This window comes from Chiloscyllium punctatum, chromosome 22, assembly GCF_047496795.1.
Source record: "Chiloscyllium punctatum isolate Juve2018m chromosome 22, sChiPun1.3, whole genome shotgun sequence".
NCBI classification, from domain to species: Eukaryota; Metazoa; Chordata; class Chondrichthyes; order Orectolobiformes; family Hemiscylliidae; genus Chiloscyllium; species Chiloscyllium punctatum.
Genome location: NC_092760.1, coordinates 39,178,871 through 39,206,858, shown reverse-complemented (window position 1 = coordinate 39,206,858; position 27,988 = coordinate 39,178,871). Strand labels below are relative to the sequence as shown.

Below are 27,988 nucleotides of genomic sequence, written 5' to 3'. Positions count from 1 at the left end.
ACTTACCCAAGTCCCCTTCAGGATCAGGGTCAGATCTGCAGTCCAGGTAATCTGGATTAAGGATTAGCATAGGATCCTTGTCATCCTGGAGTCGAGTCTGGGGATCTGCCATAACACTTCGGTGAGAAATTTTCCGAGGTAAGAGCAATCGTAATTGTTTCCAGAATTCAGAGGAAGGTGTCTGTTAAACAAGTGCCACATGAATGCAAGGTGAAAATAGGAATGAAAGTCCAGACGTTCAACTTTTTTTTGACATACAGGTCCACATATAGTAATTTCATACACTCCAACCCTATCTTCAGTCAACAGTTCTCAAGTTTTTTGATTCAATAGATTAATTCCATTTTAGCATCCAATTTTAGAGTATTTTGCAGATCAGTTAACCTAATGTCATTAGCAGGGAAAGTGTTAGAATCTTTAACAGGGTTGTACAAAGTCAGCACAGATTTAAGAAAGGTAAATCAAGCTGAACAAATCTCCTGGAGATTTGAGAATGCAACTAATGGAAGAGATAAGTGATAATTCATGGATGCCTTTGATGAAGTTTTGATAAAGTCCTGGAGAAGAAGTTATTGGCAAAGTTAAAGCACTTTGGGATGGGGATAATATATTGGCATGGATCAAGAATCCATTTACAGACAGAAGGAATGGGAATAAATGGGTCCTTTACTGTGGCAGGAAGTGATTAGTGAGGTCCTGCAAGGATTAGTGATTAGGCCCCAGCTATTCACAATATATACAAATGACATTGTTGAGGGGACCAAATGCAACATTTCCAAGTTTGCTGACAACATAAAACTGGGCAAGTCTGGGAGTTGTGAACAATGCTTCCTCCCTGTATGTGTGTGCAGCTACATAGATTCTGTACACAGCAATTAGTGTTGGCACACCCAAAACAGCATCGACTTCCAGTTCCAGAAGCTGCTGCCATGCACGGACCTTGCAAGGCCATGCAGCTGGGACAAAAATTAGAGGGAATGATAGTTGTGAAGAAGATTCGAGAAGTTAAAGGTGATTTAGAGAATTTGAATGAACGGGGAAACAAATGGAAGATGCAATACCAAGTGGCTAAATGTGAATGTGCATTTTGATGTGAAAAACAGAAATGAAAATTATTATTTAAATGTGATATATTGGGAAGTACACAGGAATATTAGTGACTATGTAAGTAGTCGGGCATTTGCATTAAGCAATTAGGAAGACATATGGCATATTGGTCTTTGTTGCAAAACGATTTGAGTTCAGAAAGAGGGATGCCTTACTGCAGATTTACGTGGCCTTGGTGACTACACCTAGAGTATCGTATGCAGTTTTGGTCTTCCTAACTAAGAAAGGGTATGCTTGCTATAGAGGGATAGTAGAGGAGATTCACTAGGCTGTTAGCAGGGAAGGCAGAGCTATGCTGTAAGGAGAGGCTGACTTGACTGGGTCAGTATTCACTTGAGTTTAGAAGGATGAGACAGGATCTGATTGAAACATAAAATTCTAGCAGGACTGTGCAGACTTAACACAGGGAGGATGTGTTCCTTTGTTGGGGAGTCTGGAACCAGGGAATACAGTCTAAGGACCTCAGTCTTGTTCAGTACACATTGTTGGCATGGTGTGGCGATGGTGGAGTGAATTAATATTTAAGTGGATTGATGGCATTCAAACAAAATGGTCTGCTTTGTCCTGGATGTTGTCGGCACCACACTCAATTACAGGGAGAAAGTGAGGACTGCAAATGTTGGAGATCAGGGTTGAAGGGTGTGGTACTGGAAAAGCACAGCCAGTCAGGCAGCATCCAAGAAGTAAAAGAATCGACGTTTTGAGCATAAGCTCTTCATCAGGAATGAGGGGGTGGCCCAAGGGGATGAAGAGATAAATGGGAGGGAGTGGGGCTGGGAGGGGGGAATGGGCAGTAAGGTAGCCATGAGTGTGATAGATAGATGAAGGTGAGGGTGAAGGTGATAGGTCAGAGACGAGGGTGGAACAGATAGGTGGGAAGGAAGATGGACAGGTAGGAGTTCAAGAGGGCAGTGCCGAGTTGCAAGGTTGGATCTGGGATAAGGTGACAAGGGATTGGCGGGGGGGGCTATTATTGCGGAAACTGATGAAATCCACATTGATCCTTTGTGGTTGGAGGGTCCTAAGGCGGAAGATGAGGCGGTCTTCCTCCAGGTGTCAGGTGGCTCGAGTTTTGGCAGTAGAGGAGGCCCAGGACTTGCATGTCCTTGGCGGAGTGGGAATTGAAGTGTTGGGCCACAGGTTGGGGTTGTTTAGTGCATATGTCCCAGGGATGTTCTCTAGGACATTCCACAAGTTGGCATCCTGTGTCCCCAGTGTAGAGAAGACCACATAGAGAGCAACGGACACAGTAGATGACATGTGTGGAAGTACAGGTAAATCTCTGTCAGATGTGGAAGGATCCTTTGGATGCTTGGAAGGAGGTTGAACAGTTCATCAACTTCACAAACACCTTTCACCCTATCCACTCCACCCTCCTCTCCAACCTATCACTATCTCCCCACCTTCATCTACCTATCACACTCCCAGCTACCCTCCCATTTATCTCTCAACCCCCTTGGTCCACCCCTCATTCCTGATATACAGCTTATGCTCGAAACGTTAACTCTCCTGCTCTTTGCATGCTGCCTGACCGGCTGTGCTTTTCCAGCACCACACTCTGAGCTCAATTACAGTTGTAACTTGTTCCTTGTAGATGATGACAGGATAATGGTGTCTCAGGCAGTGAGTAATTAGCCACAGAATTTCTGGACTCTCACCTCTCTTGGAGCCATTCTTTTAATAAGGCTAGATTAGATAGGTTTCTATTGAATGGTTCAATGAGCCTACATTGACACTGAAGACTGGGTTCATTGTATAATGGCAGCATCCAAAGAGCAGCGAAATCGACGTTTCAGGCAAAAGCCCTTGCCCAGAACGTCGATTTCACTGCTCGTTGGATGCTGCCTGAACTGCTGTGCTCTTCCGGCACCACTAATCCAGAATTTGGTTTCCAGCATCTGCAGTTATTGTTTTTACTTCATTGTATAATGTACTACTTTTACTTTCTTAAGTGCACATTCACTGTGTTGGGTGTCAATGTGTCCCATCCTTTATTCTGGAGTGAAGATATCAAACAGCTCCACCCAAATTAGCAGACAAAGCTAACAGCTCTTGGCAGAAAATAATTAACATATAAGCTCTGTTTCCTAATTCAGAATTCCCCGTTTGGTCCCAAATAAAGAACTTAATCGGATACAACCATCGTCATGCAGGATTTCCTGTTACAATGGTAAGAGTCATAGGATTTTACAGAAAGCAGCCATTTGACCCATCTAAAAATTGTGATGGTTCTACGTGGCAAACACAGGATGACCAATCTGCTGCCTGAGATACAACAGTGGGTGGAGGAAAGTAAGGAGACAGAAACTGTATGTAATATACTACCTGGAGCATCAACAAGATTCTATACAGTTAGAAAGATATCTTCATTCCTGTACTCAAATCTTCTTACAACAAAGGCCAACTTGCCTTTCTAATTGTTTTCTGCACTTGCATGCTAGTTTTCAGTAACTCATGAAGGGTTCCTTTGGACATGAGGAAAAATGTCTTTACTCAAAAGGGTAGTGAACCTGTGGAATTCTCTACTACAGAGGGCACTGGAAGCCAAACACGGCATGTTGTCAGGAAAGAGATAAAGTTTTAGATTTTAAAAATCAGGGGAAAGTGGGAATATAGAATTGAGGTAGAAGAACAGTCATGATCATATTGACTGGGAGAGCAGGCTTGAAGAGCTGAATCATCTACTTTTCCTAGTTTTTAGATTTTCTTGTCCTGGGTAATCAAGGTAAAATCTAGATGAGTGAACATCAAAACTTCCCAATTTTCACCATTTGAGAGATACACTGAATTTCTGGTTTTCCTATCAAAATGGCTAACTCACACTTTTTTTCACATATTAGCCATCAGTCATATTCTTGCCTGCCCAGCTTATCTGCCTTAAACCCCTTAAAGTCACTTTGTATCCTACTTACAACTTTCATCCCTAAATTTGTGACATTAATCAGTGTTGGAAATATTACATTTGGCCCCATTTTCCAAAACATTGATAATAGATTGAGTGTTTGGAGTCCAAACATTGATCACAGCCTGCCAACCTGAGGATTATCCACTTATTCTGAATCTCGGTTTAAGTCTGTTGACCAATTCTCAATTTATGCCATATGTTACTCCCAATCCAATGCTGGACCTCATCTGGTAATCCAAATACACTATATTCACTTGTTTTCCCCTTATCTATTCTGCTCGTTACATCCTCAAAATACTCCAATATATTTGTCAAACTGATTTCTTTCATAATTCCATGTAGATTTGGCTCAATTATACTATCCTGTCCTTCAAAATAGATTCAATAATTTCTTTTCCTACTAACATCAGGTTAACAGGTCAGTAGTTTCACATTTTCTCTAACATCTTAGTTATTGAGTTTACATTTGATACCATCTAATTGAAGAAATATAGAAGATGACCAAAATGCCACCATTATCGTTACAGCCACCTCTTCCAGCATTCAGTAGCTTAGGTCATCACATCCATGGATTTTGTCAACTTTCTGGAGAAACTGTTAGAACTGTACCACTTTTTTTCACTAATATAAATTTCTTAGTCCCTTAGGTCACCAGTATTTCTGAATGTTTAAAAATACTTTCAAAGACAGGCACAACAATTTGTTTAGTTTCTCTTTTCAAGTTCCTTATTTTCCATTAGAAATTGTCCTGACACCATTTGTAATGGACCTACATTTGTATTTGTTAATCTCTGCTTTTTACAAACTATCAAAGTTTTTGCATTCCATTTTTATTAATGCCTTTGAATAATTAGTTCCCAGCTTGGTCATTAAGTAGTCATATCTGTAAATGCAGTTAGATTATACATGTTTACTTCTATTTGTGGTGTCAATTCATCAATCTTGTTTCTAAACGTATACAGCATTTGTGGAATACCTTTAACTTTGCTAATTCAATTTTTTTCCATTTCTTGATTCTACTTAATATTGGCCTTTGTATCCATTGCTCTCCAATTTTATATGAATTTCCTCTTGGAATCCATCCCCCTACCAACTAGTTTCAGTCCGCCCCCACAACACTAGTAAATCACCTTGTAAAGTAATTTTCCCAATCCTGCTAAGGTGTCACCCATTCTCCTTTTACAAGCCCATCTGCCTCGGAACCAGTCCCAATGCTTCAGAAATCTAAAGCCCACCATCCTTTATACCACTTTAGCTATGCATTCATTTGGGTGTAACCACGTTTTGAACTCATTTGCATGTGGTAGTGGGAGTAATTCTGAAATCACTGCCTTTGAAATCATGTTTTTCAGTTCCTTTCTTACCTGTCTAAAATCTGCTTTCAGGACCCCATTCTTCTTTCTACCCATGTTATGAGTACTCATGTGAGCATGACCTCTGGCTGTTCATCTACCATCGTAAAAATGTCCTGTAGCTACTCTGATCTCCTTGACTCAGCACAAAGGAGTCAACTTACCATCCTAGAGTCATATTGACAGCAGAAATACCTTCTGTTCCCCAACTATTGAATTGGCTACCAATATTGCTGTTTCACTCTTCTTCCTCTTCCCCTCATAGCTGAAGCAGCCATAGTGTCATGACCTTGGTAATATCTGCATTCCATTGAGGAACCACTGCCCTTATCAATATCCAAAACGGAACATCAGTTAGTAAATGAGATGGATACAGGAGACTCCTGCACTTACTGGTCCTCCGAGACCATTGGATAGTCATTCATTTCCTCTCTGCTTGCATGCTCCTAACCTGTGTTGTGACCACTTCCCTAAACATGTTTTCAATTTTGTGGATAAACCAGTGACTCTAGACATGGCTCAAGATCTCAAGCCCAGCACTCAATTTGCTGCAGCTGGTAATACATCTTGCAATTGCGGTCATTTAGAAAATGTGTTGTGACCATAACTTGCCCTATTTCACAGGATGAGCATTCCACACAGGTGAGCTGCCTTGAAATGCTTGTAGATTATTTATAATCAACTGGAAACTGGAAAATAGAAAGTAAAGTTTTATTAATCACCAGCTGCTCAACAATCAGCTCCTTCTCCTGTGCCAACATCATTCTTTATTCTGATATTGAAATCTGTTTGTGCTGTGCTCTCGCCAATGTTTTTAATTTCAAAATCCAGCTGCCCATATCCTAATTAGCAACAAATCCTGTTCCTGTGTTCATTAACCTATACTAGTTCCTAGTCCAGCAATGATTCAAATTTTAAAAATCTCATCGAATTTTACACATCCTTCCATGTCTTTGGCCCTTCTTCCCTTTCTCTATAACTACCTCAAGCCCCATGAGTCAAGGTTTCTGTGCTCCTCCAATTCAGACCTGTTGGGAATCTTCAATTTTAATTGCTCCACTATTCGTGCCAAAAACTTTGGCTAAATCGGCCTAAACTTTGGAATTGCCTCTCAATGCCTCTTCACCTATTCAGCTCTTTCCTTTTTTAAGGTGTGCCTAAAACCAACAATTTGACCAAACTTTTAAGCATCTGCTTTATGTGGCTGTGTGTCAAATTTTCTTTGACCCTGTGAGGGTCTCTTGGTATTTTCTAATTTTGTTAAAAGAACTACGTCATTGTCGTTATTAATCTTCATTTAGGACTGGTAGGGTTGTAGGCTTTAACATGATAGTTGTGGAATTGATAAAGTCTGAGTGTAGCATGTTGTCTTCACTGTTTAGCATATCATTACATCCGCACATATGAATTATGAGCAGGATTAGACCATTCAACCTACTCCATCATCCAGTAACATCATGGCTTATCTGACTGTAATCTTAAATTTGCATTCCTGACTGTCCTTGATAACCTTTCAGCCCTTTACCTAACAGGAATCTATCCAATTCTGCCTTAAAAATATTCAAGGACTCTGCTCCACTACCTTTTCAAGATCAGTATTCCAAATTCACCTGGGCTTTGGCAGAATACCTAGACTGATTCAATTCAGTGCTCGTTTAGTGGCTGCAAAGATCGTGAAAGTACAGAGAAACCTCTATTATCCAGCATTTGTTTAACTGAATTTCAGATGATCCGAACAAGATCACAAGGTCCCATTCGGGTATTTACTGAATACTCCCCACCCATGTCTTTCGGATAATCGAGGTTCTTGAAATATTCCAGAATTTACTAGATTCTGGGAGGGACCTAGCTGATTGGAAGACTGCCAAACTCCGAGAAGGGAAAAAGACAGAATGCAGAAAACGATACACCAGTTAGCCCAACATTTGTTGTTGGGGAAAATGCTAGGGTCTTTATTAAGGAAGAAATAAACAGGATATTTAAAAATGCTTAAAATAATTAAACACAGAGTTAGAAATCGCAACATCAGGTTATAGTTCAACAGGTTTATTTGGAATCACTAGCTTTCAAAGCGCTGCTTCTTCATCAGGTGGTTGTGGAGCGCAATCATACGACATTGAATTTATAGCAACAGGATTGCAGTGTTATGGAATGTGGTGTTAAACAAATTTAGCTTGAGCCTTTCCTCTTGTAGAATGATCATGTTAGTTTCGGTTCCTTCATGTGTAAATTACAGAACTTCTTTAAACTTCCATTCTCAAAATAGCTGTTAACAATTGTTGCCATCTCAGCTCAGATAATGCATTAAAGATGTGAAGTTAAAGACAGTGTCCCAATGTTAAGTCAGACTGATTCTATTTCTAAAGTGGGATTTACAGAATTATACATGGATTTGTACAGTTTTTGAGCAAAATAAAATGTAATTCTCAGGTATGAGGGGCGGAATGGTTTATTTGTGTATGTTCTTATGAATTATGTCCCTCAAAGAGTTTCTTCTTCCTTCTCCCTGTATTAAACAATGATCCTTTGTTTTAGTTTCTCACTTAAGTGGAAACATCCTCTACATATTTCCTATGTAAAGACCCTCCAGGATCTTGTATGTTTAGTCATTTCTTACTCTTCTAAACTCCAGTAGTTACAAGCCTACCCTGTCCAACCTTTCCTCATAAGATAACCTTCTCAATCCAGTATTAGTCTGGTAAACCTTCTATGCCTCCAAGTGCATATACATGCTTACTTAAATAAGTTGGCCAAATCAGCCAGATTTAGCTTTGTGTGCCCTACATGACTGAAATTTAACATCCCTACTTCTGTATTGGATTCTGCTCATGGTAAATGACAACATTCTTTCGCCTCCCTAATTACTTGCTGCACCTGCAAGTATCTTCACTACCTTTTGGAATTCATCCATAACAGCACCCAGAACCGGCTGCATCCCAGAGTTCTGTAATATACCAACATTTAAATAATACTTCTTCCTGCTAAAACAAATTCAAGTTTTTCAATGTCATACTGCATTGGCTAGATCTTTATTTAACTATCTATAACTTTTTTTGGCTTCCTTATGTTTCCTTTACAATTTACTTCCTTACCTCTTTTTGTGTTATCAGCAAACTTGGCAACTATACCTCAGTCCCTTCATCTGAGGTAAACTGTAAACAGTTTAGGGCCCAGCATTGATCCCTGTGGCATATTCCTCATTACATCTTGCCAACCTGGAACAAACCCATTTTTGCCTGTCGCTATTGGCTATTATCCACTACAGTATTACTAGGTCACCACACCATAAGCTTTTAAACTTCCAAAATGACCTCTTATGTGGCACCAATCAAATGCCTTCTAGAAATCTGAGTACAGGTCATCTGTCGATTCCTCTTTATTCACAGCATGTGTAACCTCCCCCATCAGATTGGTCAAACACAATTTCCCTTTTACAAGCCAGACTGATTCTGCCTGATTGCCTTGATTTTATCTCAGTATCCTTCAACAATTATTTAAGAAATTTTTATAACATTTTCCCTATGATTGATTAGCTTAAAATCTATCTTTTGTTTCCTGCTTTCTGCCTCCCTTCCTTTTTGAATAATTACATTTGCTACTTTCCAACTTAATGGGATCATTAATTGGAAAATTAAAACTAGTGCATCAACTATTTCATTAGGTGCTTCTTTTAAGAGGAGAAAGGGAGGACTGCAGATGCTGGAGATCAGAGCTGAAAATGTGTTGCTGGAAAAGCACAGCAGGTCAGGCAGCATCCAAGGAACAGGAGAATCGACGTTTCGGGCATGAGCCCGTCTTCAGGAATGAGGAAAGTGTGTCCAGCAGGCTAAGATAAAAGGTAGGGAGGAGGGGCTTGGGGGAGGGGCGTTGGAAATGTGATAGGTGGAAGGAGGTCAAGGTGAGGGTGATAGGCCGGAGTGGGGGTGGGGGCAGAGAGGTCAGGAAGAAGATTGCAGGTTAGGAAGGCAGTGCTAAGTTCGAGGGATTTGACTGAGATAAGGTGGGGGGAGAGGAAATGAGGAAATTGGAGAAATCTGAGTTCATCCCTTGTGGTTGGAGGGTTCCTAGGTGGAAGATGAGGCGCTCTTCCTCCAGCTGTCGTGTTGCTATGGTCTGGCGATGGAAGAGTCCAAGGACCTGCATGTCCTTGGTGGAGTGGGAGGGGGAGTTGAAGTGTTGAGCCACGGGGTGGTTGGGTTGGTTGGTCCGGGTGTTCCAGAGGTGTTCTCTGAAACGTTCCTCAAGTAGGCAGCCTGTCTCCCCAATATAGAGGAGGCTACATCGGGTGCAGCGGGTGCAATAAATGATGCGTATGGAGGTGCAGGTGAATTTGTGGCGGATATGGAAGGATCCTTGGGGCCTTGGAGGGAAGTAAGGGGGAAGGTGTGGGTGCAAGTTTTGCATTTCTCGCGGTTGCAGGGGAAGGTGCCGGGAGTGGAGGTTTGGTTGGTGGGGGGTGTGGACCTGATGAGGGAGTCACGGAGGGAGTGGTCTTTTCGGAACACTGATAGGGGTGGGGAAGGGAAATATATCCCAGGTGGTGGGGTCTGTTTGGAGGTGGCGGAAATGACGACGGATGATACGATGTATATGGAGGTTGGTGGGGTGGTAGGTGAGGACCAGTGGGGTTCTGTCCTGGTGGCGATTGGAGGGATGGGGCTCAAAGGCAGGGGAGTGGGAAGTGGAGGAGATGCGGTGGAGAGCATCGTCGATCATGTCTGGGGGAAAATTGCGGTCTTTGAAGAAGGAGGCCATCTGGGTTGTAAGGTATTGGAATTAGTCCTCCTGGGATACGGTATTGGAACTGGTCCTCCTGGGAACGGTTAGTAGTAGGCCATTCAACCCCTTCTGCTTATCCCATCACTCAATTAAATCCTGGCTGATCTGTGGCCTAACTCAATGTATCTGTCTTTAATTCATTCATTCATTCATATTTTTGTTAAACAAAAATTTATCTGTCTCAGATTTAAAGTAAACAACTGATCCTGCATCCACTGCTGTTTGTGGTAGGCAGCTCCAAAATACACCACTTTTGTGTGTAGAAATGTTTCTAAACATTCCTCCTGGTCTGTCTGGCCTTAATTCTTAGACTCTGCCTCCTAATTCTAGAATCCTTAATCTACTCTGTCTTTTCCTGTGAATATCACAAGAGCATAAGAAAGAGGAGGAGTAGGCCATCTGGCCCATTAAGCCTGCTGCACCATTTGATAAGATTACGGCTGATCTTTTCTTGGACTCAGCTTTACTTCGTGAAGACTAATCAAATCAGCCTTAACCTTCTAGGTTTAGAGAAAACAGGTCTTATTTGTATAGTCTCTCCTCATAATTTAACCCATGTAGTCCATGTATCATGCTTATAAACCTACATTGTGCTACCTCCAAGGCTAATACGTCCTTTCTGGTGTGTGCTGGCTGCTCACAGTATTCCAAGTGGGGTTTAACCAGCATAACCTCTGCTTGTCTATATCTAGAGGATTGGCAATACAAAGGCCACCATTCCATTAGCTTTCTTGATTATTTTCTGCACATGTTCATGCTACGCATCTGAACAAAGTCCCTTTGGACATTCATAGTATCTAACTTCTAGAAAGTTAAATAGAAAACAGCCATCTAGAAAATACCCTGATCTATCTTTCAATCTAAAATGGATAAACTCACATGTGCTTGCACTGAACCCCACATGTGCCACACTTTTGCCTATTCACTTAGTCTATCAATATCCCTTTGTAATTTTATGCTATCTATACTGTCTACAGTGCAGTTTAATTTTGTGTCATCTGCAAACATGAATATATGACTTTCTATGCCATTACCCAAATTGTTAATAAATAGTATGAACAATTGGGGCCCTAACACAGAAGAACACCACCAGTCACATTCTGCCAATTTGAGTACATACCCATTATCCCTACTTTTAACTGCCAGCCACTCAATTTTCCAGTCATGTCTGTACTTTTCCCTCAATTCTGTGGGCTGGTCCCTTACTTAACATTCTGCTTTGTGGGATTTTATCAAATGCCTTCTGTAAATCCACATAAACAACGTCTATGAACAGTCCCCTGTCCACTACTGTAGTCACCTCTTCAAAAGATTCAGTGAAGTTTAATCAGGCATGCTGGCTCTCCCTGATGAACTGAATATTTTGCTCAATTAGCCCATCCTCGTTTATAGATTCCAACAATTTTCCCATCTACAAATGTTCGGCTAACTAGTCTAACTAGACACTTTTTCAATTTTCTAATCCAGAGGGAAGACTCCCCTATCTAGCGATCTCTAAGATTATAGTCAGAGTGTCAACAATGTGCTTCCCCACTGTTTCCATATGAGAACATTAAAGTCAGGTCCCAAAGATTTGTCACTATTAATTCCATTAATTTTCTCAGCACCAATGTTTTACCTATGTTAATTTTATTCAGCCCCTGTTCCTGATCCAAATTGGCACTTCCAGCAAGTCCTATGAGATCATTGGGCTGCTCTCTCATTGGAGGAAGATGACTGATAATGTAAGGGCCACCATGCCTCAGGTGCGGGGAGAGGTTGAGAAGGAGATTCCTTCATAATAACCTCAGTTGGTGTGAGCATTGAACACTCACTGTTATCACTATTCTTCATCTCTATTTTTCAGTTTCAACTTGAATAATTTATCTGCCATTGACTAGAACACCAAAGAAAAGTATATTCACAATCTCTTTCTTTTTGTGTGCTAGTGTTTAAGGTTTCTAATTTAGGTTGTTAGGTGCACAGTATAGAAGTTTCAAAGCTGTTCAATTTGGCCTGATATCAGTGACATTTGGCTTACAAGTTCCATTAACATACCATTGATGTGGAAGTCCACAGCAGGAGAGTAAAACTTTTCCTCTGTGATTTGAGAAGTTGAATAGCTGGGTGAGATAGTTCCCTGTACTGACTTTCAAACATAATGAAGATGGGTCTTCTGGAGAGATCCAGTAGTTGCCATAGTGCTTCCCTGAAAAAGACAAGTCACTTGTCAAAATAATGAACAGCTCCTATGACACACCATGAAGAAAGGCAATGATCTAGTGGTATTATCTCTAGACTATTAATATACAGACTCAGCTAATGATATGGGACTAGGGTTCAAAAATCCTGCCATGGCAGATGGTAGAATTTGAATTCAATAAAAATCAGGAATTAAGATGACAATGAAATTGTTGTCAATTGTCAGGAAAAACCTCTCTGATTTACTAATGTCTCCACCTGGTCTGGCCTAAATGCAACTCCAAACCCACAGCAATGTAGATTAGATTAGAATTGACATCTGTTTAGATTAGATTAGATTACTTACAGTGTGGAAACAGGCCCTTCGGCCCAACAAGTCCACACTGTCCCGCAGAAGCGCAACCCACCCAGACCCATTCCCCTACATTTACCCCTTTACCTAACACTACGGGTAATTTAGCATGGCCAATTCACCTAACTTGCACATTTTTGGACTGTGGGAGGAAACCGGAGCACCCGGAGGAAACCCACGCAGACATGGGGAGAATGTGTAAATTCCACACAGTCAGTCAGTTGCCTGAGGTGGGAATTGAACCCGGGTCTCTGGCGCTGTGAGGCAGCAGTGCTCACCACTGTGCCACCCCAATGTAGTTGATGTTTAATTGCCCTCTGGGCAATAAATATCAGTGACACCCCCATCCCTTGAATTAAAAAAAACACATACACTAACCAATTCAACACAACAAGGACAGAACCCCCCTGGACCTCACCTTCCATCCCACCAACCTTCGTATATATTGTATCACCTTCTGCCACCTACAAATAGACCCTGCCACAAAGGATATATTTTCCTTCCTACCCCTATCAGCATTTTGGACAGACCATTGCCTCTGTGACTCCTTTGTCAGATTCACACGCCCCTCCACCTCACCTCCGAAGGCCCCAAAAGGATACTTCCACATTTGATATAAATTTACTGCACTTCCACCAATGTCATCTACTGTATCCATTGCACCCAATGTGGTGTCCTCTACATCAGGGAGACAGGATGCCAACTTGCAGACCATTTCAGAGAACATCTCTGGGACATCCACAGCAACTAACGCCACCACCCCGTGGCTGAAGACTTCTACTCCCCCTCCCACTCCACCAAGGACATGCAGATCTGGGGCGTCCTCCATTGTCAAACGCTAACCACCTGACGTCTGCAGGATGAATGGCTCATCTTCCACCTTGGTACCCTGCAACCACACGGGATTAATGTGGATTTCACCAGTTTCCAATTCCTCCTCTCCCCCACCTTATCCCAGACCCAAGTATCCACTTCAGCACCGCCTTCTTGACCTGTCCATTGTTTTTGCCATCAATTCGCTCCATCCTCCTCTCCAACGTATCACTTCTCCCCCACTTTCATCTGCCTATTGCATTCTCAGCTACCTTCCCTCTAGTCCCACCTCCCTTTCATTAATCTCAGTTCCCGGCCCACAAGCCTCATTCCCGATGAAGGGCTTATGCCCAAAATGTCAATTCTCCTGCTCCTCGGATGTTGCCTGACCTGCTGTGCTTTTCCAGTGCCACACTCTTGACACTAACCAATTCAGTCTTAGTTCCACCTCAAATAGTCATCTATATGCTTTACATACAGTTTTACAAGAGATCCAGAACACATCAAATGACTCATTTATATTTTGACGTTTCTTACACAAACATCCCCATGGCTATATGAATACATCACTCTCCATCATCCTTAGCTTTTTCTCAGCTCAATAGTGTAGAAAATACCTAAAGTTCAGCCTGCACCAATCCTGTTCCAGGTATGATTTGGATAGCACTACAATCAGACGACGGCAGCGACTAATGTTCATTATCAGTTCTGCCGAGGGCTCTAGATCAAGACAGAAACAGTAGTCAAAAGTAAACTAGTGAAGAAGCTTGAAGGAGTGGTACATCACAGTAACTGATTGGAGCATAAAAATTTATAACAAGAAGATTCTATTCAAATAAGTCTATGTAACAACTATGTTGATTCAGATGTGTATTAGTCCTGCAGTGCAGATTCTAAACATTTCCTCCTGACCCCATCAAGTGTCAGTTATTTCAGTTATTCTAATCATTCATTTTTTTAAAATTCTAATTATACAACTTGACCACATCAATAGTTCTGAGGATTTCTACAACCAGCATTTGAAAGGAATTTGGAGTTGGAAAATTGAAATTACTTTGTTGCAACTGTCTCAGGCTCAATGCCCATAAGTACTGCTCCCCAGTGAAGCTTAAGTTTAATAAATTTGCCTTAATATATAAACCAATGGAATATTCAATTAACTACTATTCAGTAAATAATACTTTGGTTTTAAAGACTTTGAGGTTGTAGAAAGAACTGAAGACTGAGAAATGTTAGCAGCTCCAGAACACCCTATTTGGTGACAGCAAAGATCATGCTACCGTAGTTTCAGGTCTGAACATTCTCTGATAGGAACAGGCAAACTCAGCCAAGTGTCCCATTCATGATCAATATTTGATGACTGTTGCTGCAATTCCAAAAAGATGGACTGAATCCAACTTAGATGCGCTCAACTGTCAAGTTACCAGCCGACTCTCCCTGTCCAATTCCACTCAATGAAAATGGATGCTTTGGGGGGGGGGGGGGGGGGGGGGGGGGGGGGATGTTGGAAGCAGGGGGAGTACTTGTGACAACAAATGGTACTTTGGTACTTTATTCCAAAATTTCAAGTAATATTATTGCCCCCAAATCATGTAACCCACGATTGTCTATATGCTATGTTTGATACTGACAGGCTGTTATGCCTCATGTACTGGGTCTCCTGATTAGTAAAGAAAAAGGCACCTGATCCTGGAAGAATGTCACGATCATCCAAGTGTAACTTGTATCCATATTTGTTCTCCAGATGTGGCTTCAGGATGAAGTTGACAAATTTGCGGTCATCATCAGCAGACACATAGGATATATAAGCATCATATAACTTCCCATCTGGGAAGAGAAAATTATTAGAAGGGATTTACATTTCTGCTCTTCCAAAAAAACAGACTAAGAACTGAGAGTTTGTCTCACTATTGTCCCACAGTCATTATTTGCGAGTTTTCTTTTGATATGCAGACAGTGTCAGTCTTACATTCATCTGACAATAAATAAGGTCCAATCAGATTTGAGAAACAATTCACTGAACGTGCTCCCACTGTCAAAAGATACAACTTCAACCAATCCCCACTCTTATGCAAAACTGTGGAACTGCAAGGAGAAAGACTTGTTATTAAACACAATGATTTACCAGAAGGTAAATAATTTCACAGCAAGGAATTCAATACTGATAGTAAATTCTGTTTTTTCATGTCGCATGGGTTCCTGCAAAGCACCGATGATCAGGACAAAAGGAGCTGTTTGCAAGTGAAACTGATTGGTTCTCAGCTAACAAAGCAGGTTGGGACTGGAAACAACTTACAGACACACAGAAACAGAAAGATACAGAACATGCATTATTGTTTTTCACTACAGAAGCTGTTTGATTCCCGGAATTAAAATAAAACTCAGTTTAAACTTAAAGAAAACCAATTAACTTTCGTGCAGCAGTTGCTGAGCTGTGACTTTTGAATCAATAAATAAGACATTTTCCAAGTGAGTCAAAGAACAAAGAAAATTACAGCACAGGAACAGGCCCTATGGCCCTCCAAGCCTGCGCCAATCCAGATCGCTATCTAAATCTGCTGCCTATTTTCTAAGGATCTGTATCCCTTTGCTCCCTGCCCATTCATGTATCTGTCTAGAATACATCTTAGATGACACTATCATTCCCACCCCTACCACCTCCGCTGGCAACACGTAACAGGCACCGACCACCCTCTGCATAAAGAATTTTCCACGCATTTTCCCCTCTCACTCTGAACTTGTGACCCCCTAGTAATTGAGTCCTCCACTATGGGAAAAAAGTTTCTTGCTATCCACCCTGTCTACACCTCTCATGATCTTTTAGGCCTCAATCAGGTCCCTTCCCAACCTCCTTCTTTCCAATGAAAAATAATCCTAATCTACTCAACCTCTCCTCATAGCTGAACCCTCCGTACCAGGCAACATCCTGGTGAACTTCCTCTGCACCCTCAACAAAACATTCACATCTTTTTGGTAATGTGACAACCAGAACTGTATGCAGTATTCCAAATGTGGCTGAACCAAAGTCTTATACAACTGTAACATTACCTCCAACCCTTGTACTCATTACCCCGTCCGATGAAGGAAAGCATACAGTATGCCTTCTTGACCACTCTACTGACCTGTATAACCACCTTTAGGGAACAATGGGCCTCAACACCTAGACATCTCAGTACCTCAATTTTCCCCAGGACGTTTCCCATTTACTATATAGTTTGTTCTTGAATTGGAACTTCCAAAATGCATCATCTCACATTTGTCCAGATTGAACTCCATCCGCCATTTCTCTGCCCAACTCTCCAATCTGCTGTATTCTCTGACAGTCCCCTTCACTATCTGCTACTTCACCAATCTTTGTGTCATCTGCAAACTTACTAATGGTAAATCATTTATTTATTTCACAACCAACAGTGGTCCTAGCACGGATCCCAGTCGAACACCACTGGTCACAGGTCTCCATTTCGAGAAGCTCCCTTCCATTACTACTCTGTCTTTTGTTGTCCAACCAGTTCTCTGTCCATCTACCTAGAACACTCTGTACCCCATACGACTTCAACCTTCATCAGCCTATCATGGAGAACCTTATCAAAAGCCTTACTAACATCCATGTATATGACATGAACATCCCTTCCCTCATAAATCAACTTTGTCACCTCTTCAAAGAATTCTATTGTAAGATATGACCTTCCCTGCATAAAACCATGCTGCCCATCACTGATAAGCTCATTTTCTTCCAAATGGGAATATATTCTAACCCTCTGTATCTTCTCCAATAGCTTCCCTGATGTCAGGCTCACAGGTCTGAAATTACCTGGATTATCCCTGCTACCCTTCTTAAACAAGGGGACAACATTAGCAATTCTCCAGTTTTCTGGGACCTCTCCAATGTTCAAGGATGCTGCAAAGATAGCTGTTAAAGCCCCAGCTATTTCCTCTCTCACTTCCCTCAATAACCTGGGATAGATCCCCTCCAGACCTGGGGACCTGTCCACCTTAATACCTTTTAGAATACCCAATATTTCCTCCCTCCTTATGCCAATGTGACCAAGAGTAATCAAAGATCTATCCCTAACCTCAACATCCGCCATGTTTCTCTCTTTGGTGAATACCGATGCAAAGTACACATTAAGAATCTCATCCATTTTCTCTAACTCCATGCATGTCTTTCCTCCTTTGTCCTTGAGTGGGCTAACCTTTTCCCTAGTTACCCTCTTGCTCCTTATGTATGAAACAAAAAGGCTTTGGGGGTTTCCCTTAACCCTGCTTGCTAAAGATATCTCATGACCCCTTTTAGTCCTCTTAATTCCTCATTTCAGATTGGTCCTACATGCCCAACATTCTTCCAAAGCTTCATCAGACTTCAGTCGCCTAGCCCTTATGTATGCATCCTTTTTCTTCTTAGCTGGTCTCAATTTCACCTGTCATCTATGGTTCCCTAATCTTGCCGTTTCAATCCCTTATTTCCATAGGAACATATCTCTTATGAACTCGAATCAACCTCTCTTTCAAAGCCGCCCACATATCGAATGTGGATTTCCCTTCAAAGAGCTGCTCCCAATCTACATTCCCCAGCGCCTGCTGAACTTTGGTATAGTTGCCTTTCCAAAATTTAGCACTCTTCCTTTAGGACCACTCTCATATTTGTCCATGAGTATTCTAAAACTTATGGAATTGTGATCACTATCCCCAAAGTAATTCCCTACTGAAACTTCAACCACCTGGCCGGGCTCATTTTCCAACACCAGGTCCAGTATAGCCCCTTCCAGAGTTGGACTATCTACATATTGCTCCAGAAAATCCTCCTGCATGCTCCTTACAAATTCTGCTCCATCTAGACCTCCAACAGTCAATGTTGGGAAAATTAAAATCTATCACCACCACCCTGTTGCTCCTACATCTTTCTGTAATCTCTCTACATATTTGTCCCTCTATCTCATGTTTATTGTTGGGAGGCCTGTAGTACAGTCCCAACACTGTTACCGCACCCTTCCTATTTCTGAGCTCTGTCCATATTATCTCACTGCTCGAATCTTCCATAGTGCCCTCCTTCAGCACAGCTGTAAAATCTTATTTGACCAGTAATGCAACTTCTCCAGCCCTTTTACCTCCCTCACTATCCTGCCTGAAGCATCAATATCCTGGGATATTTAGTTACCAATGATGCCCTTCCCTCAACTAAGTCTCAGTAATGGCAGTAACATCATACTCCCAGGTACTATTCCAAGCCCGAAGGTCATCTACCATACCTACGGTACTTCTTGCATTAAAACAAATGCACCTCAGGCCACCAGTCCCTTGGTGTACATCTTCTACTCCCTGCCTACTCTTCCTTTTGTCATACGGACTTCATTATCTACTTCCTTACAGGCTTTAATTACTCGCTCCTTCCTGATCACTTACCTCCTCATTTAGTTCCCGTCCCCCTGCCACATTAGTTTAAATCCTCCCCTACAGCGTTAGCAAAAGTAACCCCAAGGACAATGGTTCCAGTCCAGCCCAGGTGTAGACCATGCAACTTGTAATAGTTCTACCTCCCCCAGAACGGGTCACAATGTCCCAGAAATCTGAACTCCTCCCTCCTGCACCATCTCTCAAGCCACATATCCTGCTTATTCTATCATTCCTACTTATGGCACTGGTAGCAATCCTGAGATTACTACCTCTGAAGTCCTACGTTTTAACTTGTTTCCTAACTCCCTAAATTCTTCTTGTACCTCATCATGTTTTTTACCTGGTGGAAAGTCAGTTGCTTTACACTTCTTAAAAAATCAGTAGGAGCTTCTCATGAAAGACAACTAAACACCAATTGCTTAGCTAGCAAAAACAGGATCATTGCAACATCAATATCAGGAAAAAAAAACACTGAACTGACTTTCCAGTTCTTTTTCTACCTCCGCCAAGAGTCCCAGGAAATGTTCTGAGAACCTGGGTTCAAATCCCACCATGGCTGATGGGGAATATGAATTCAATAATAATCTGGAAATAAGAGTCAATGATAACCATAACACCATTGGTGGTTCTCGGGAAAAATCTATCTGATTCACTAGTATCCTTTAGGCAAGGAAACCTGCTGCCCTTACCTGGTCAGGACTACATGTGACCCACAGCAATATGGGTGACTTAACTGCCCTCTGGAGAATTAGGGATGGGCAATAAATGCTGGTCTAGCTAGTAAAGCCCACATATACAGTCAGGCATAGACAGAAAATAAACTAGTGCTATAGATGGAGGGAATAAAGTGCTGGGAAAACTATTCAATGGCACTAATCCTCAGGATCTAATGGATATACCTTTTGTTTCCAAATCCATTCACTTCTGCTCTTTTCCTTCAGGTGCTTTACCTTCTTCACAGAAGCACAGAGCAACTGGTTCACAAATTATAAAATCTCTAACCTATTATTTATAAGCAACTTCTTGCAGCAATTGGCTTTCTTTAGCTTCAGGTCTTTCAAAAGGAGAGGTAAAGAGATACCACCTCCACTTCCAGAAGTCCAAGCACTTCTCACTGTATCACTCACAGCCACAAGTTGTTCAGCTATCCTGAGATTTGATGTGAGGTTGATAATGTTTGTCATCCACAACTGGTCACACTTCCACAAAAGAACCAGTGACTTGTTGCCTATTGAATCTCACTTTGCATACACTGCTTGATGCTGGGCCATCTACAAACATCAACATCTTGAATAAAGCAGTAGTGATGTGACTTGCAACTATTTTCTGTAATTTGCTTTCTTAAACTATAGCAATTGCTTGCTTAGTCCTTTGTTGCAAAACTGCCCTTTCCACTATTCAGGTCTACAATCAAAAGTAAAATAAAGCAAAGTAAAAACAGCCTTTACAACAGCCTACACTCAGACCTCTATAAGATTCTGGCCCAGCCAGGTTTAAGTACTTCTCCTCAGACAGGCACAAAATTAACACATTTTTCTTAATGTATAAATTATTAGAACTTTCAACTAAAAACCATTCAGCAAATAGCATTTTGGTATTCATTATTCCGTACATAATTATCCAAATTCTTCTATCTGATAATTCATTTCCAGCTATCAATTGTTCCAAAATTGCCAGGATATTCACTCTGTACACAATTTACTTGATTTTTCTTATTGTTCGAGTTAGGCTTTGAACTGTGGTCCTTGACATGCAAAACATTTACAGAAGGCAGATGTGTTTCAACTTTTTCTGTACTGTGCATCATGAAGCATCGTGACAGAATATAAAAGGGTGAAGCTGGTAAAGCACAGCACATCAGACAGCATCCGAGGAACAGGAGAAACAAAGTTTCAGGCATAAGTCCCTCATCTGGACTGTGAAGGGGGAAGGGGGATGAGAGATAAATAGGAAGGCGAGGGTGAGGTGGGGAAAAGGTAGGTGGGAAGGTCGAAGGTGGGGGGCAATTGTGATAAGTTGGTGGGGAGGGTGGAGCAGATCGGTGGGAAGGAAGATGGACAGGTGCCTCGGATACTACCTGACCTGCTGTGGTTTTCCAGCTCCACTCTGACTCCAAATCTCCAGCATCTGCAGTCCTCGCTTTCTCCACCGTGACAGAATAGAAATATAAATACAAGTCTGACTGCATACTTCCAGCTACTCTGTAGGCTAATGTACTACTGAATATAGCACTGAACCAGTAAGGAGATTACAGCTTCATTCTCTGATTCATCCTCGGTAGATAATTTCAGCCAGAAAAGTATTATCTGCTTCAGTGACATTGGATAATTTTCTTGTTCTTGACCAATGTTCCTGATTACTATCCACTGGGCCCTATTGAAATGTGTATGCAAGAGCTTGATGGAATTTGGCTATTGCAATGCCATAATAGAGTGCTCTGTTGACACCCAATGAATAATAGCACAACTGAAGAACAGCTATTTAGATGAAGAAACTGGGGGCTGGTGGGTAAAGCAGGTCAAAACCTACACCACCAAGAGCTCATGCTTACAGAGTAGAGGGAGAGAACATTGGTCAGTTCTAAAGAAATCAGGCACTAACACTAAGGAGGTCAGACAGAGTGTGGAGAAAGGTAGTTAATATTGTAGCATGGAGACTGGTTATCAGAACTAACAAAAAAAGGTCATTGACCTGAAACATCATGTTGGTAACCTTCCAAACAGACACTACCTCACTGGCTGAACATTTCCAACTATTCCCTATTTGTACTTCAGATTTCCAGTGATAAGCATTTGCTTCCAGCAGGTTATTATTCTTGATATGGCAACTATTATTCAGTTATCTTTAGTTTAGCGATGGAAAGGGATAAGTGCATGCCACAGATCAACAGTTATCGATGGGACAAGGGCAAGGGCAAGGGCAATTATAATGCGATTAGGCAAGAATTAAGATGTATAGAATGAGGTAGCAAAATGCAGGGGATGCAGACAACGGAAATGTGGAGCTGGTTTAAGGAACAGATATTGCGTGTCCTTGAGAGGCCTGTCAAGCATGGAGGAAGTGATAAGGTAAGGGAACCGTGGTTTACAACAGAAATTGCATCTCTTGTTACGAAGAAGAAGGAGGCTTATGTGTTGATGAGGCAAGATGGTTCTGATGAGGTGATGGAGAGTTACAGATCAGCTAGGAAGGATTTAAAGAGAGAGTTAAAAAGAGCAAAGAGAGGACACGAGCAGTCTTTAGCAAATAGAAAAAAGGAGAACCCTCCAGCTTTCTATGGGTATGTGAGGAATAAAAGGATGATTAGGGTAGGAATACGGTCAAAGACAGAAGTGAGAAGTGGAGTGTGGACCCTGTGGAAATTGGAGAGGTGCTAAATGAACATTTCTCATCTGTTTTCACTAAGGAAAAGGAGAATATTGTAGAGGAGAAGAATGAGGTACGAGATATTAGACTAGAAAGGATCGAGGTTAGTTACGAACAGGTGTTATCAATTCTAGAAGAATGAAAGTCGACAGGTCTCCTGGGCCGGATGGGATTTATCTGAGGATTCTCTGGGAAGCTAGGGAGGAGATAGCAGAGCCTTTGGCTTTAATATCTGAGTCATCATTGTCGACAAGTTTGGTACCAGAGGACTGGTGGATTGCAAATGTTGTGTCCTTGTTCAAGAAGGGCAGTAGAGATGACTCAAGTAACTATAGACCAGTGAGCCTTATTTATATTGTAGGAAAGGTTTTGGAAAGGATTATAAGAGATAAGATTTACAATTATCTAGCAAGCAACAATTTGATTTCAGATAGTCAACATGGTTTTGTGAAGGGCAGGTCGTGTCTCACAAACCTCAGGTGAGTTTTTTGAGAAGGTGACCGAACATATAGACGAGGGTAGGGCAGTTGACGTGGTATACATAGACTTCAGTAAAGCCTTTGATAAGGTTCCACATGGTAGGCTGCTGGAGAAAATGCATAGGCATGAAATAAAGGGCGATTTCGCAGTTCGGATTAGAAACTGGCTTTCTGAAAGAGTGATGGTTGATGGAAAATATTCAGCCTAGAGTCCGGTTGCGAGTGGTGTGCCACAAGGATCTGTTTTGGGACCACTGCCATTTGTCACTTTTATAAACGACTTATATGCTGGCATAGGTGGATGGATTAGTAAATTTGCAGATAACACTAAAGTCAGTGGAGTAGTGGACAGTGTGGAAGAATGTTACAGGTTGCACGGGGACTTGGATAAACTGCAGAATTGGGCCGAGAGGTAGCAAATGGAGATCAATGCAGCTAAATATTATTCACTTTGGGGATAATAACACAAAGGCAGAGTACTGGGTCAATGGAAAGATTCTTGGTAGTGTGGATGTGCAGAGGGATCTTGGCATCCATGTACATAGATCCCTGAAAGTTGCCACCCAGGTGGATATTGCTGTTAAGAAGGAACACTGTGTTCAGTTTCACTCGTAGAGCGATTGAGTTCCGGAGCCGCAATAGCATGCTGGAACTATACAAAATGCTGGTGCGGTTACACTTGGAATATTGTGTACAGTTTTGGTCCACATATTTTGGGAAGGATGTGGAAGCATTGGAAAAGGTGCAGAGGAGATTTACCAGGATGTTGCTTGGTCTGGAGGAAAGGTCTTATGAGGAAAGACTGAGAGACTTGAATCTGTTCTCATTGGCAAGAAGAAGGCTAAGAGGGGATTTGATAGAGACATACAAGATGATCAGAGGATTAGATAGGGTAGACAATGAAAATCTTTTTCCTAGGATGATGACGTCAGTGTGTACGAGGGGGCATAACTACAAATTGAGGGGTGATAGATTTAAGACAGATGTCAGAGGCAAGTTCTTTTCGCAGCGAGTGGTAAGGGTGTGGAATGCACTACCTGCTAATGTAGTCAACTCAGCCACATTAGGGAGATTTAAACATTCCTTAGATAAGCACATGGATGATTTTGGGATAGTGTAGGGGGATGAGCTGAGAATAGTTCACAGGTCAGCGCAACATCAAGGGCAGAAGGGCCTGTTCTGCGCTATATTGTTCTATGTTTTGTAATGAAAACTCCCATGACATAAGAAACTGGTCATGGATATTGTGGTCCTGAAGAATCCAACCGACCTTTTTTTTTTAAAAGCAGCCAACTATTATACACAAACGTTACATTTCTTAAACACAGTGGTATTAGAATACAACAGAGAGCGACATCCTTCTGGTAGCATGTCATGGTCCCAGCAATCCTAGGGCAAGACAGAGTATGGGATATTTATTCCCTCATGTCACATGCTATAATGTCCTTTAAAGGTATACTCCCATACCTGGAGTGACACAGTGGCACAGTGGTTAGCACTGCTGCCTCACAGCGCCAGAGACCTGGGTTCAATTCCCGCCTCAGGCGGCTGACTGTGTGGAGTTTGCACGTTCTCCCCGTGTCTGCGTGGGTTTCCTCTGGGTGTTCCGGTTTCCTCCCACAGTCCAAAGATGTGCAGGTCAGGTGAATTGGCCATGCTAAATTACCCGTAGTGTTAGGTAGGGGTAGATGTAGGGGTATGGGTGGGTTGCGCTTCGGCGGGGCGGTGTGGACTTGTTGGGCCGAAGGGCCTGTTTCCACACTGTAAGTAATCTAATCTAATAACACAACATCCAATATTACCAGGATTTTCCTCTGGAATTCGATTTTACCAGATATTCTAAGAGGAGTTGCTGATGCATTAGGATTATTCTCAAGTTTTCATTATCAAAGAACCTGAAGGAAAAAAAAGACTCACCATTCATTTCAAATTCACCATATTTATTTCTGTACCACAGCTGCAGATCCAGTCGACACTTCACATACAGTAATCCAGCCAGAAGCAATGCAAATAGCACAAGGAGAGCACCCAGTACTGCTGGCACGTGGCTGGCATTATCTACAGGAGAAACACAGTAAGTAATATGCATTCTTACATTAACTGGCTATGATGTGGAGGAGCTGGTGTTGGACTGGGGTGGACAAAGTTAAAAATCACACATCAGGTTATAGTCCAACAGGTTTATTTGGAAGCACTAGCTTTCAGAGCTACTTGATGAAGGAACAGCTAGTGCTTCCAAATAAACCTGCTGGACTATAACCTGGTGTTGTGTGATTTTTAATATTAACTGGCTAGAAGAAGCTCTATAAATAAAATGGGCTACCTTGCGTTTTCAGCCCACCCAGAATGAAAAATTTGGCTGCTCCCCAGATACTGACCCTCCGTAGCAGTGGGGCTGTGTTGTTTAAAATACATTTTATTGTTGTACAATTTTTATTGATCAAGTTGAGGAATGAAAATCTAAAGGATGGGTACTTTCCAATAACAGGCATTGTTAGAATCATGCACTTCCAAGTCTGGAACAATTAAGCTCTTCTATCTGCATCAAGTACATACCTTAAGACAGACAAACCAATAGGTCTTATATCCATCAGAAAGAACAAAATTGGTATTTAGTTTCATGATGACGAAGCTTCTATTTTACAATTATTTAGTATAGAATAAGTAATGAAATGGAAATAGGTGTGTTGATTAGGAACAGTCAGCATGGATTTCTGAAGGGAAATCCAGTTTGACTAACTTGCTGGAGTTTTTGAGAAGTAACAGGAAGGTCTGATGAGGGTTAATCCATTGATATTGTGTACATCGACTTCCAGAAGGCACTTGATGTAACACAGACTTGTGAGGAATGTTACAGGCCATGGAATAAAAGGGACAGTACCAACATGAATACATGTTGGTGGAGTGATAGGAAACAGAGAGTTGTGGTCAATAGAGTTTTGTCTCCCCCAAGCTGCAGGAGTGGGTGGATAGGAGGCAGATGAGATTCAATGCAGAGAGCTGTGAGATGCTGCCTTTGGTAGGAAGAACATTTAAAATCAATATAAAATAGGGGGATACAAGTCTAAAGGGGGGGTGCAGGAGTAGAGAGGCTTAAGTGTATGGGCATAGATCATTGTAATTGGCAGTTCAGATGGAGGGCAGTTAACAAAATATATAGTACCCTTGGTTTTATGAACAGGAGTATAGAGTACTTCCTTTAAACCAAAGGGGTAGCCATGGGCACTCGCATGGGCCCCAACTACGCCTGCCTCTTCATCAGGTGTGTGGAACAGTCCATCTTCCTTAGTTACACCAGTACTATACCCCACCTTTTTCTCCGCTACATTGATGGTGATCTCCTTCCTATAAGAAGGATGTTGTAAAACTTGAAATGCTTCGGAAAAAGTTTATAAGGATATTGCCAGAGTTGGAGGATTTGAGCTATAGGGAGAGGCTGAATAGGCTGGGGCTGTTTTCCCTGGAGCGTCAGAGGCTAAGGGGTGACCTTATAGAGGTTTATTAAATCAGGATGGGCATGGATAGGATAAATAGACGAAGTCTTTTCCCTGGGATGAGGGAGTCCAGACCTAGAAGGCATAGGATTAGGGTGAGAAGGGAAAAAAGTTAAAAAGGGACCTAAGGGACAACTTTCTCCACACAGATGGTTGTGTATATAATGAGCTGCCAGAGGAAATGGTGGAGGCTGGTACAATTACAACATTTAAAAGGCATCTGGATGGGTATAAATGAAAAGGGGTTAGAGGGATATAAGCCAAGCGCTGGAAAATGGGACAAGATTAGTTTAGGATATCTGGTCGGCATGGACAAGTTGGATCAAAGGGTCTGTTTCCATGCTGTACATCTCTATGACTCTACGACTGTATCGCCACCACCTTGTGCTCCCATGAGGAGATTGAACAGTTCATCAACTTCATGAACACCATCCACCCTGACCTCGAGTTAAACTGGACAGTCTGTAAAAATGCTATCGCTTATTCCTAATTCCTCCACCTCTACCACATCTGCTCCCAATAAGAGCAATTCCATTCCAGAACATCCCAAATGGCCTCCTACTTCAAGGAACACTATTTCCCTTCCCACGTGGTCAACAATGCCCTCCAGCTCATCTCCTCCACTTCCTGCACCACCACCCTTGATCCCCACCTCTCCAATTGCAACAAGGGTAGAACCCCCTCCCACCCCGGTCCTCAGCTTCCACCCCACCAATCTCTGGATACAATGCGTCATCCTCTGCCAATTTCGCCACCTGTCAGACCCCCCCACCAGAGATATATTACCCTCACGACCTCTATCAGCATTCCAGAGACTATTCACTCCAAGATTCCCTCATTTTAGGTCCACACACCCCACCAACTCACTCTCCACTCCCGGCACTTCCCCTGACACAGCAAAAGGTGTAAAGCCTGTGCCCACAGACCACTTCCCTCAGCTCCATCCACGACCCCAAAAGATCCTTCTACATCCGCCAGTGATTTTCCTGCACATCCAAACACCTCATCTACTGCGTCCATTACTCTTGATGTGGTCTCCTCTACATTGGGGAGACAGGACACCAACTTGCAGATGTTTCAGAGAAGATCTCTGGGGGACATGCACTAAACAACCCCACCGCCCTATGGCTGACCGCTTCAATTCCCCCTACCTGTCTGCCAAGGACATACAAGTCCTGGGCTTCCTCCACCACCAAATCCTAGGCACCCAGCACCTGGAGGAAAAATTCCTCATCTTCTGCCTTGCGACCCTTCAACCAAACAGCATCAGTGTTGATTTCACCAGTTTCCTCATCTCCCCTCCCTCCACCTTATCCCAGATCCATCCCTCCAACTTGGCACTGCCCTCTTGAACTCTTCTACCTGCCCATCTTCCTTCCCACCTATCTGCTTCAACCCATCATATTCATCCCCCACCTTCATCTACCTATCGCCTTCAAGCTCCCTTCCCCGCCAAGCCCCCTCCTATTTATGTCTCTGCCCCCTTGCCTGCCTACACCACCCCCCCCCCCCCACTCCTCGTCTTAGAAAAAGACTAAAGCAGAGATTGGATACAGATTTAAAATCATGAGCAGATTTGATAGAGTAGATCTGAAGAAGCTCTTGCTGCTCATAAAAGCAACAAGAATAAGCGGACATAGGTTTAAAGTGAGTTGCAAAATGAACAAATGTGATGCAAGTAAAACATTTTCACACAGTGTGTCATTTGTGTACAGAATGCACTGCCAGGAAATATGATGGAAATTGTTTCAAATGAGACATTTGAGAAG

The 27,988-nt window shown here is 42.2% G+C and overlaps 1 protein-coding gene across 1 annotated transcript in view; it reads right to left on the bottom strand.

Moving 5' to 3' along the window:
* sigirr (single immunoglobulin and toll-interleukin 1 receptor (TIR) domain) overlaps positions 1-27,988 on the bottom strand; it is a 54,726-nt gene that overhangs the window by 12,014 nt on the left and 14,724 nt on the right. The window contains exons 5-9 of the mRNA XM_072592071.1: positions 24,643-24,783; positions 15,173-15,316; positions 14,107-14,209; positions 12,181-12,331; positions 7-181 (exon numbers count right to left, since the gene is read on the bottom strand). Coding sequence (XP_072448172.1) covers positions 7-181; positions 12,181-12,331; positions 14,107-14,209; positions 15,173-15,316; positions 24,643-24,783 — 714 coding nt within the window. The remainder of the gene's footprint in view (positions 1-6; positions 182-12,180; positions 12,332-14,106; positions 14,210-15,172; positions 15,317-24,642; positions 24,784-27,988) is intronic.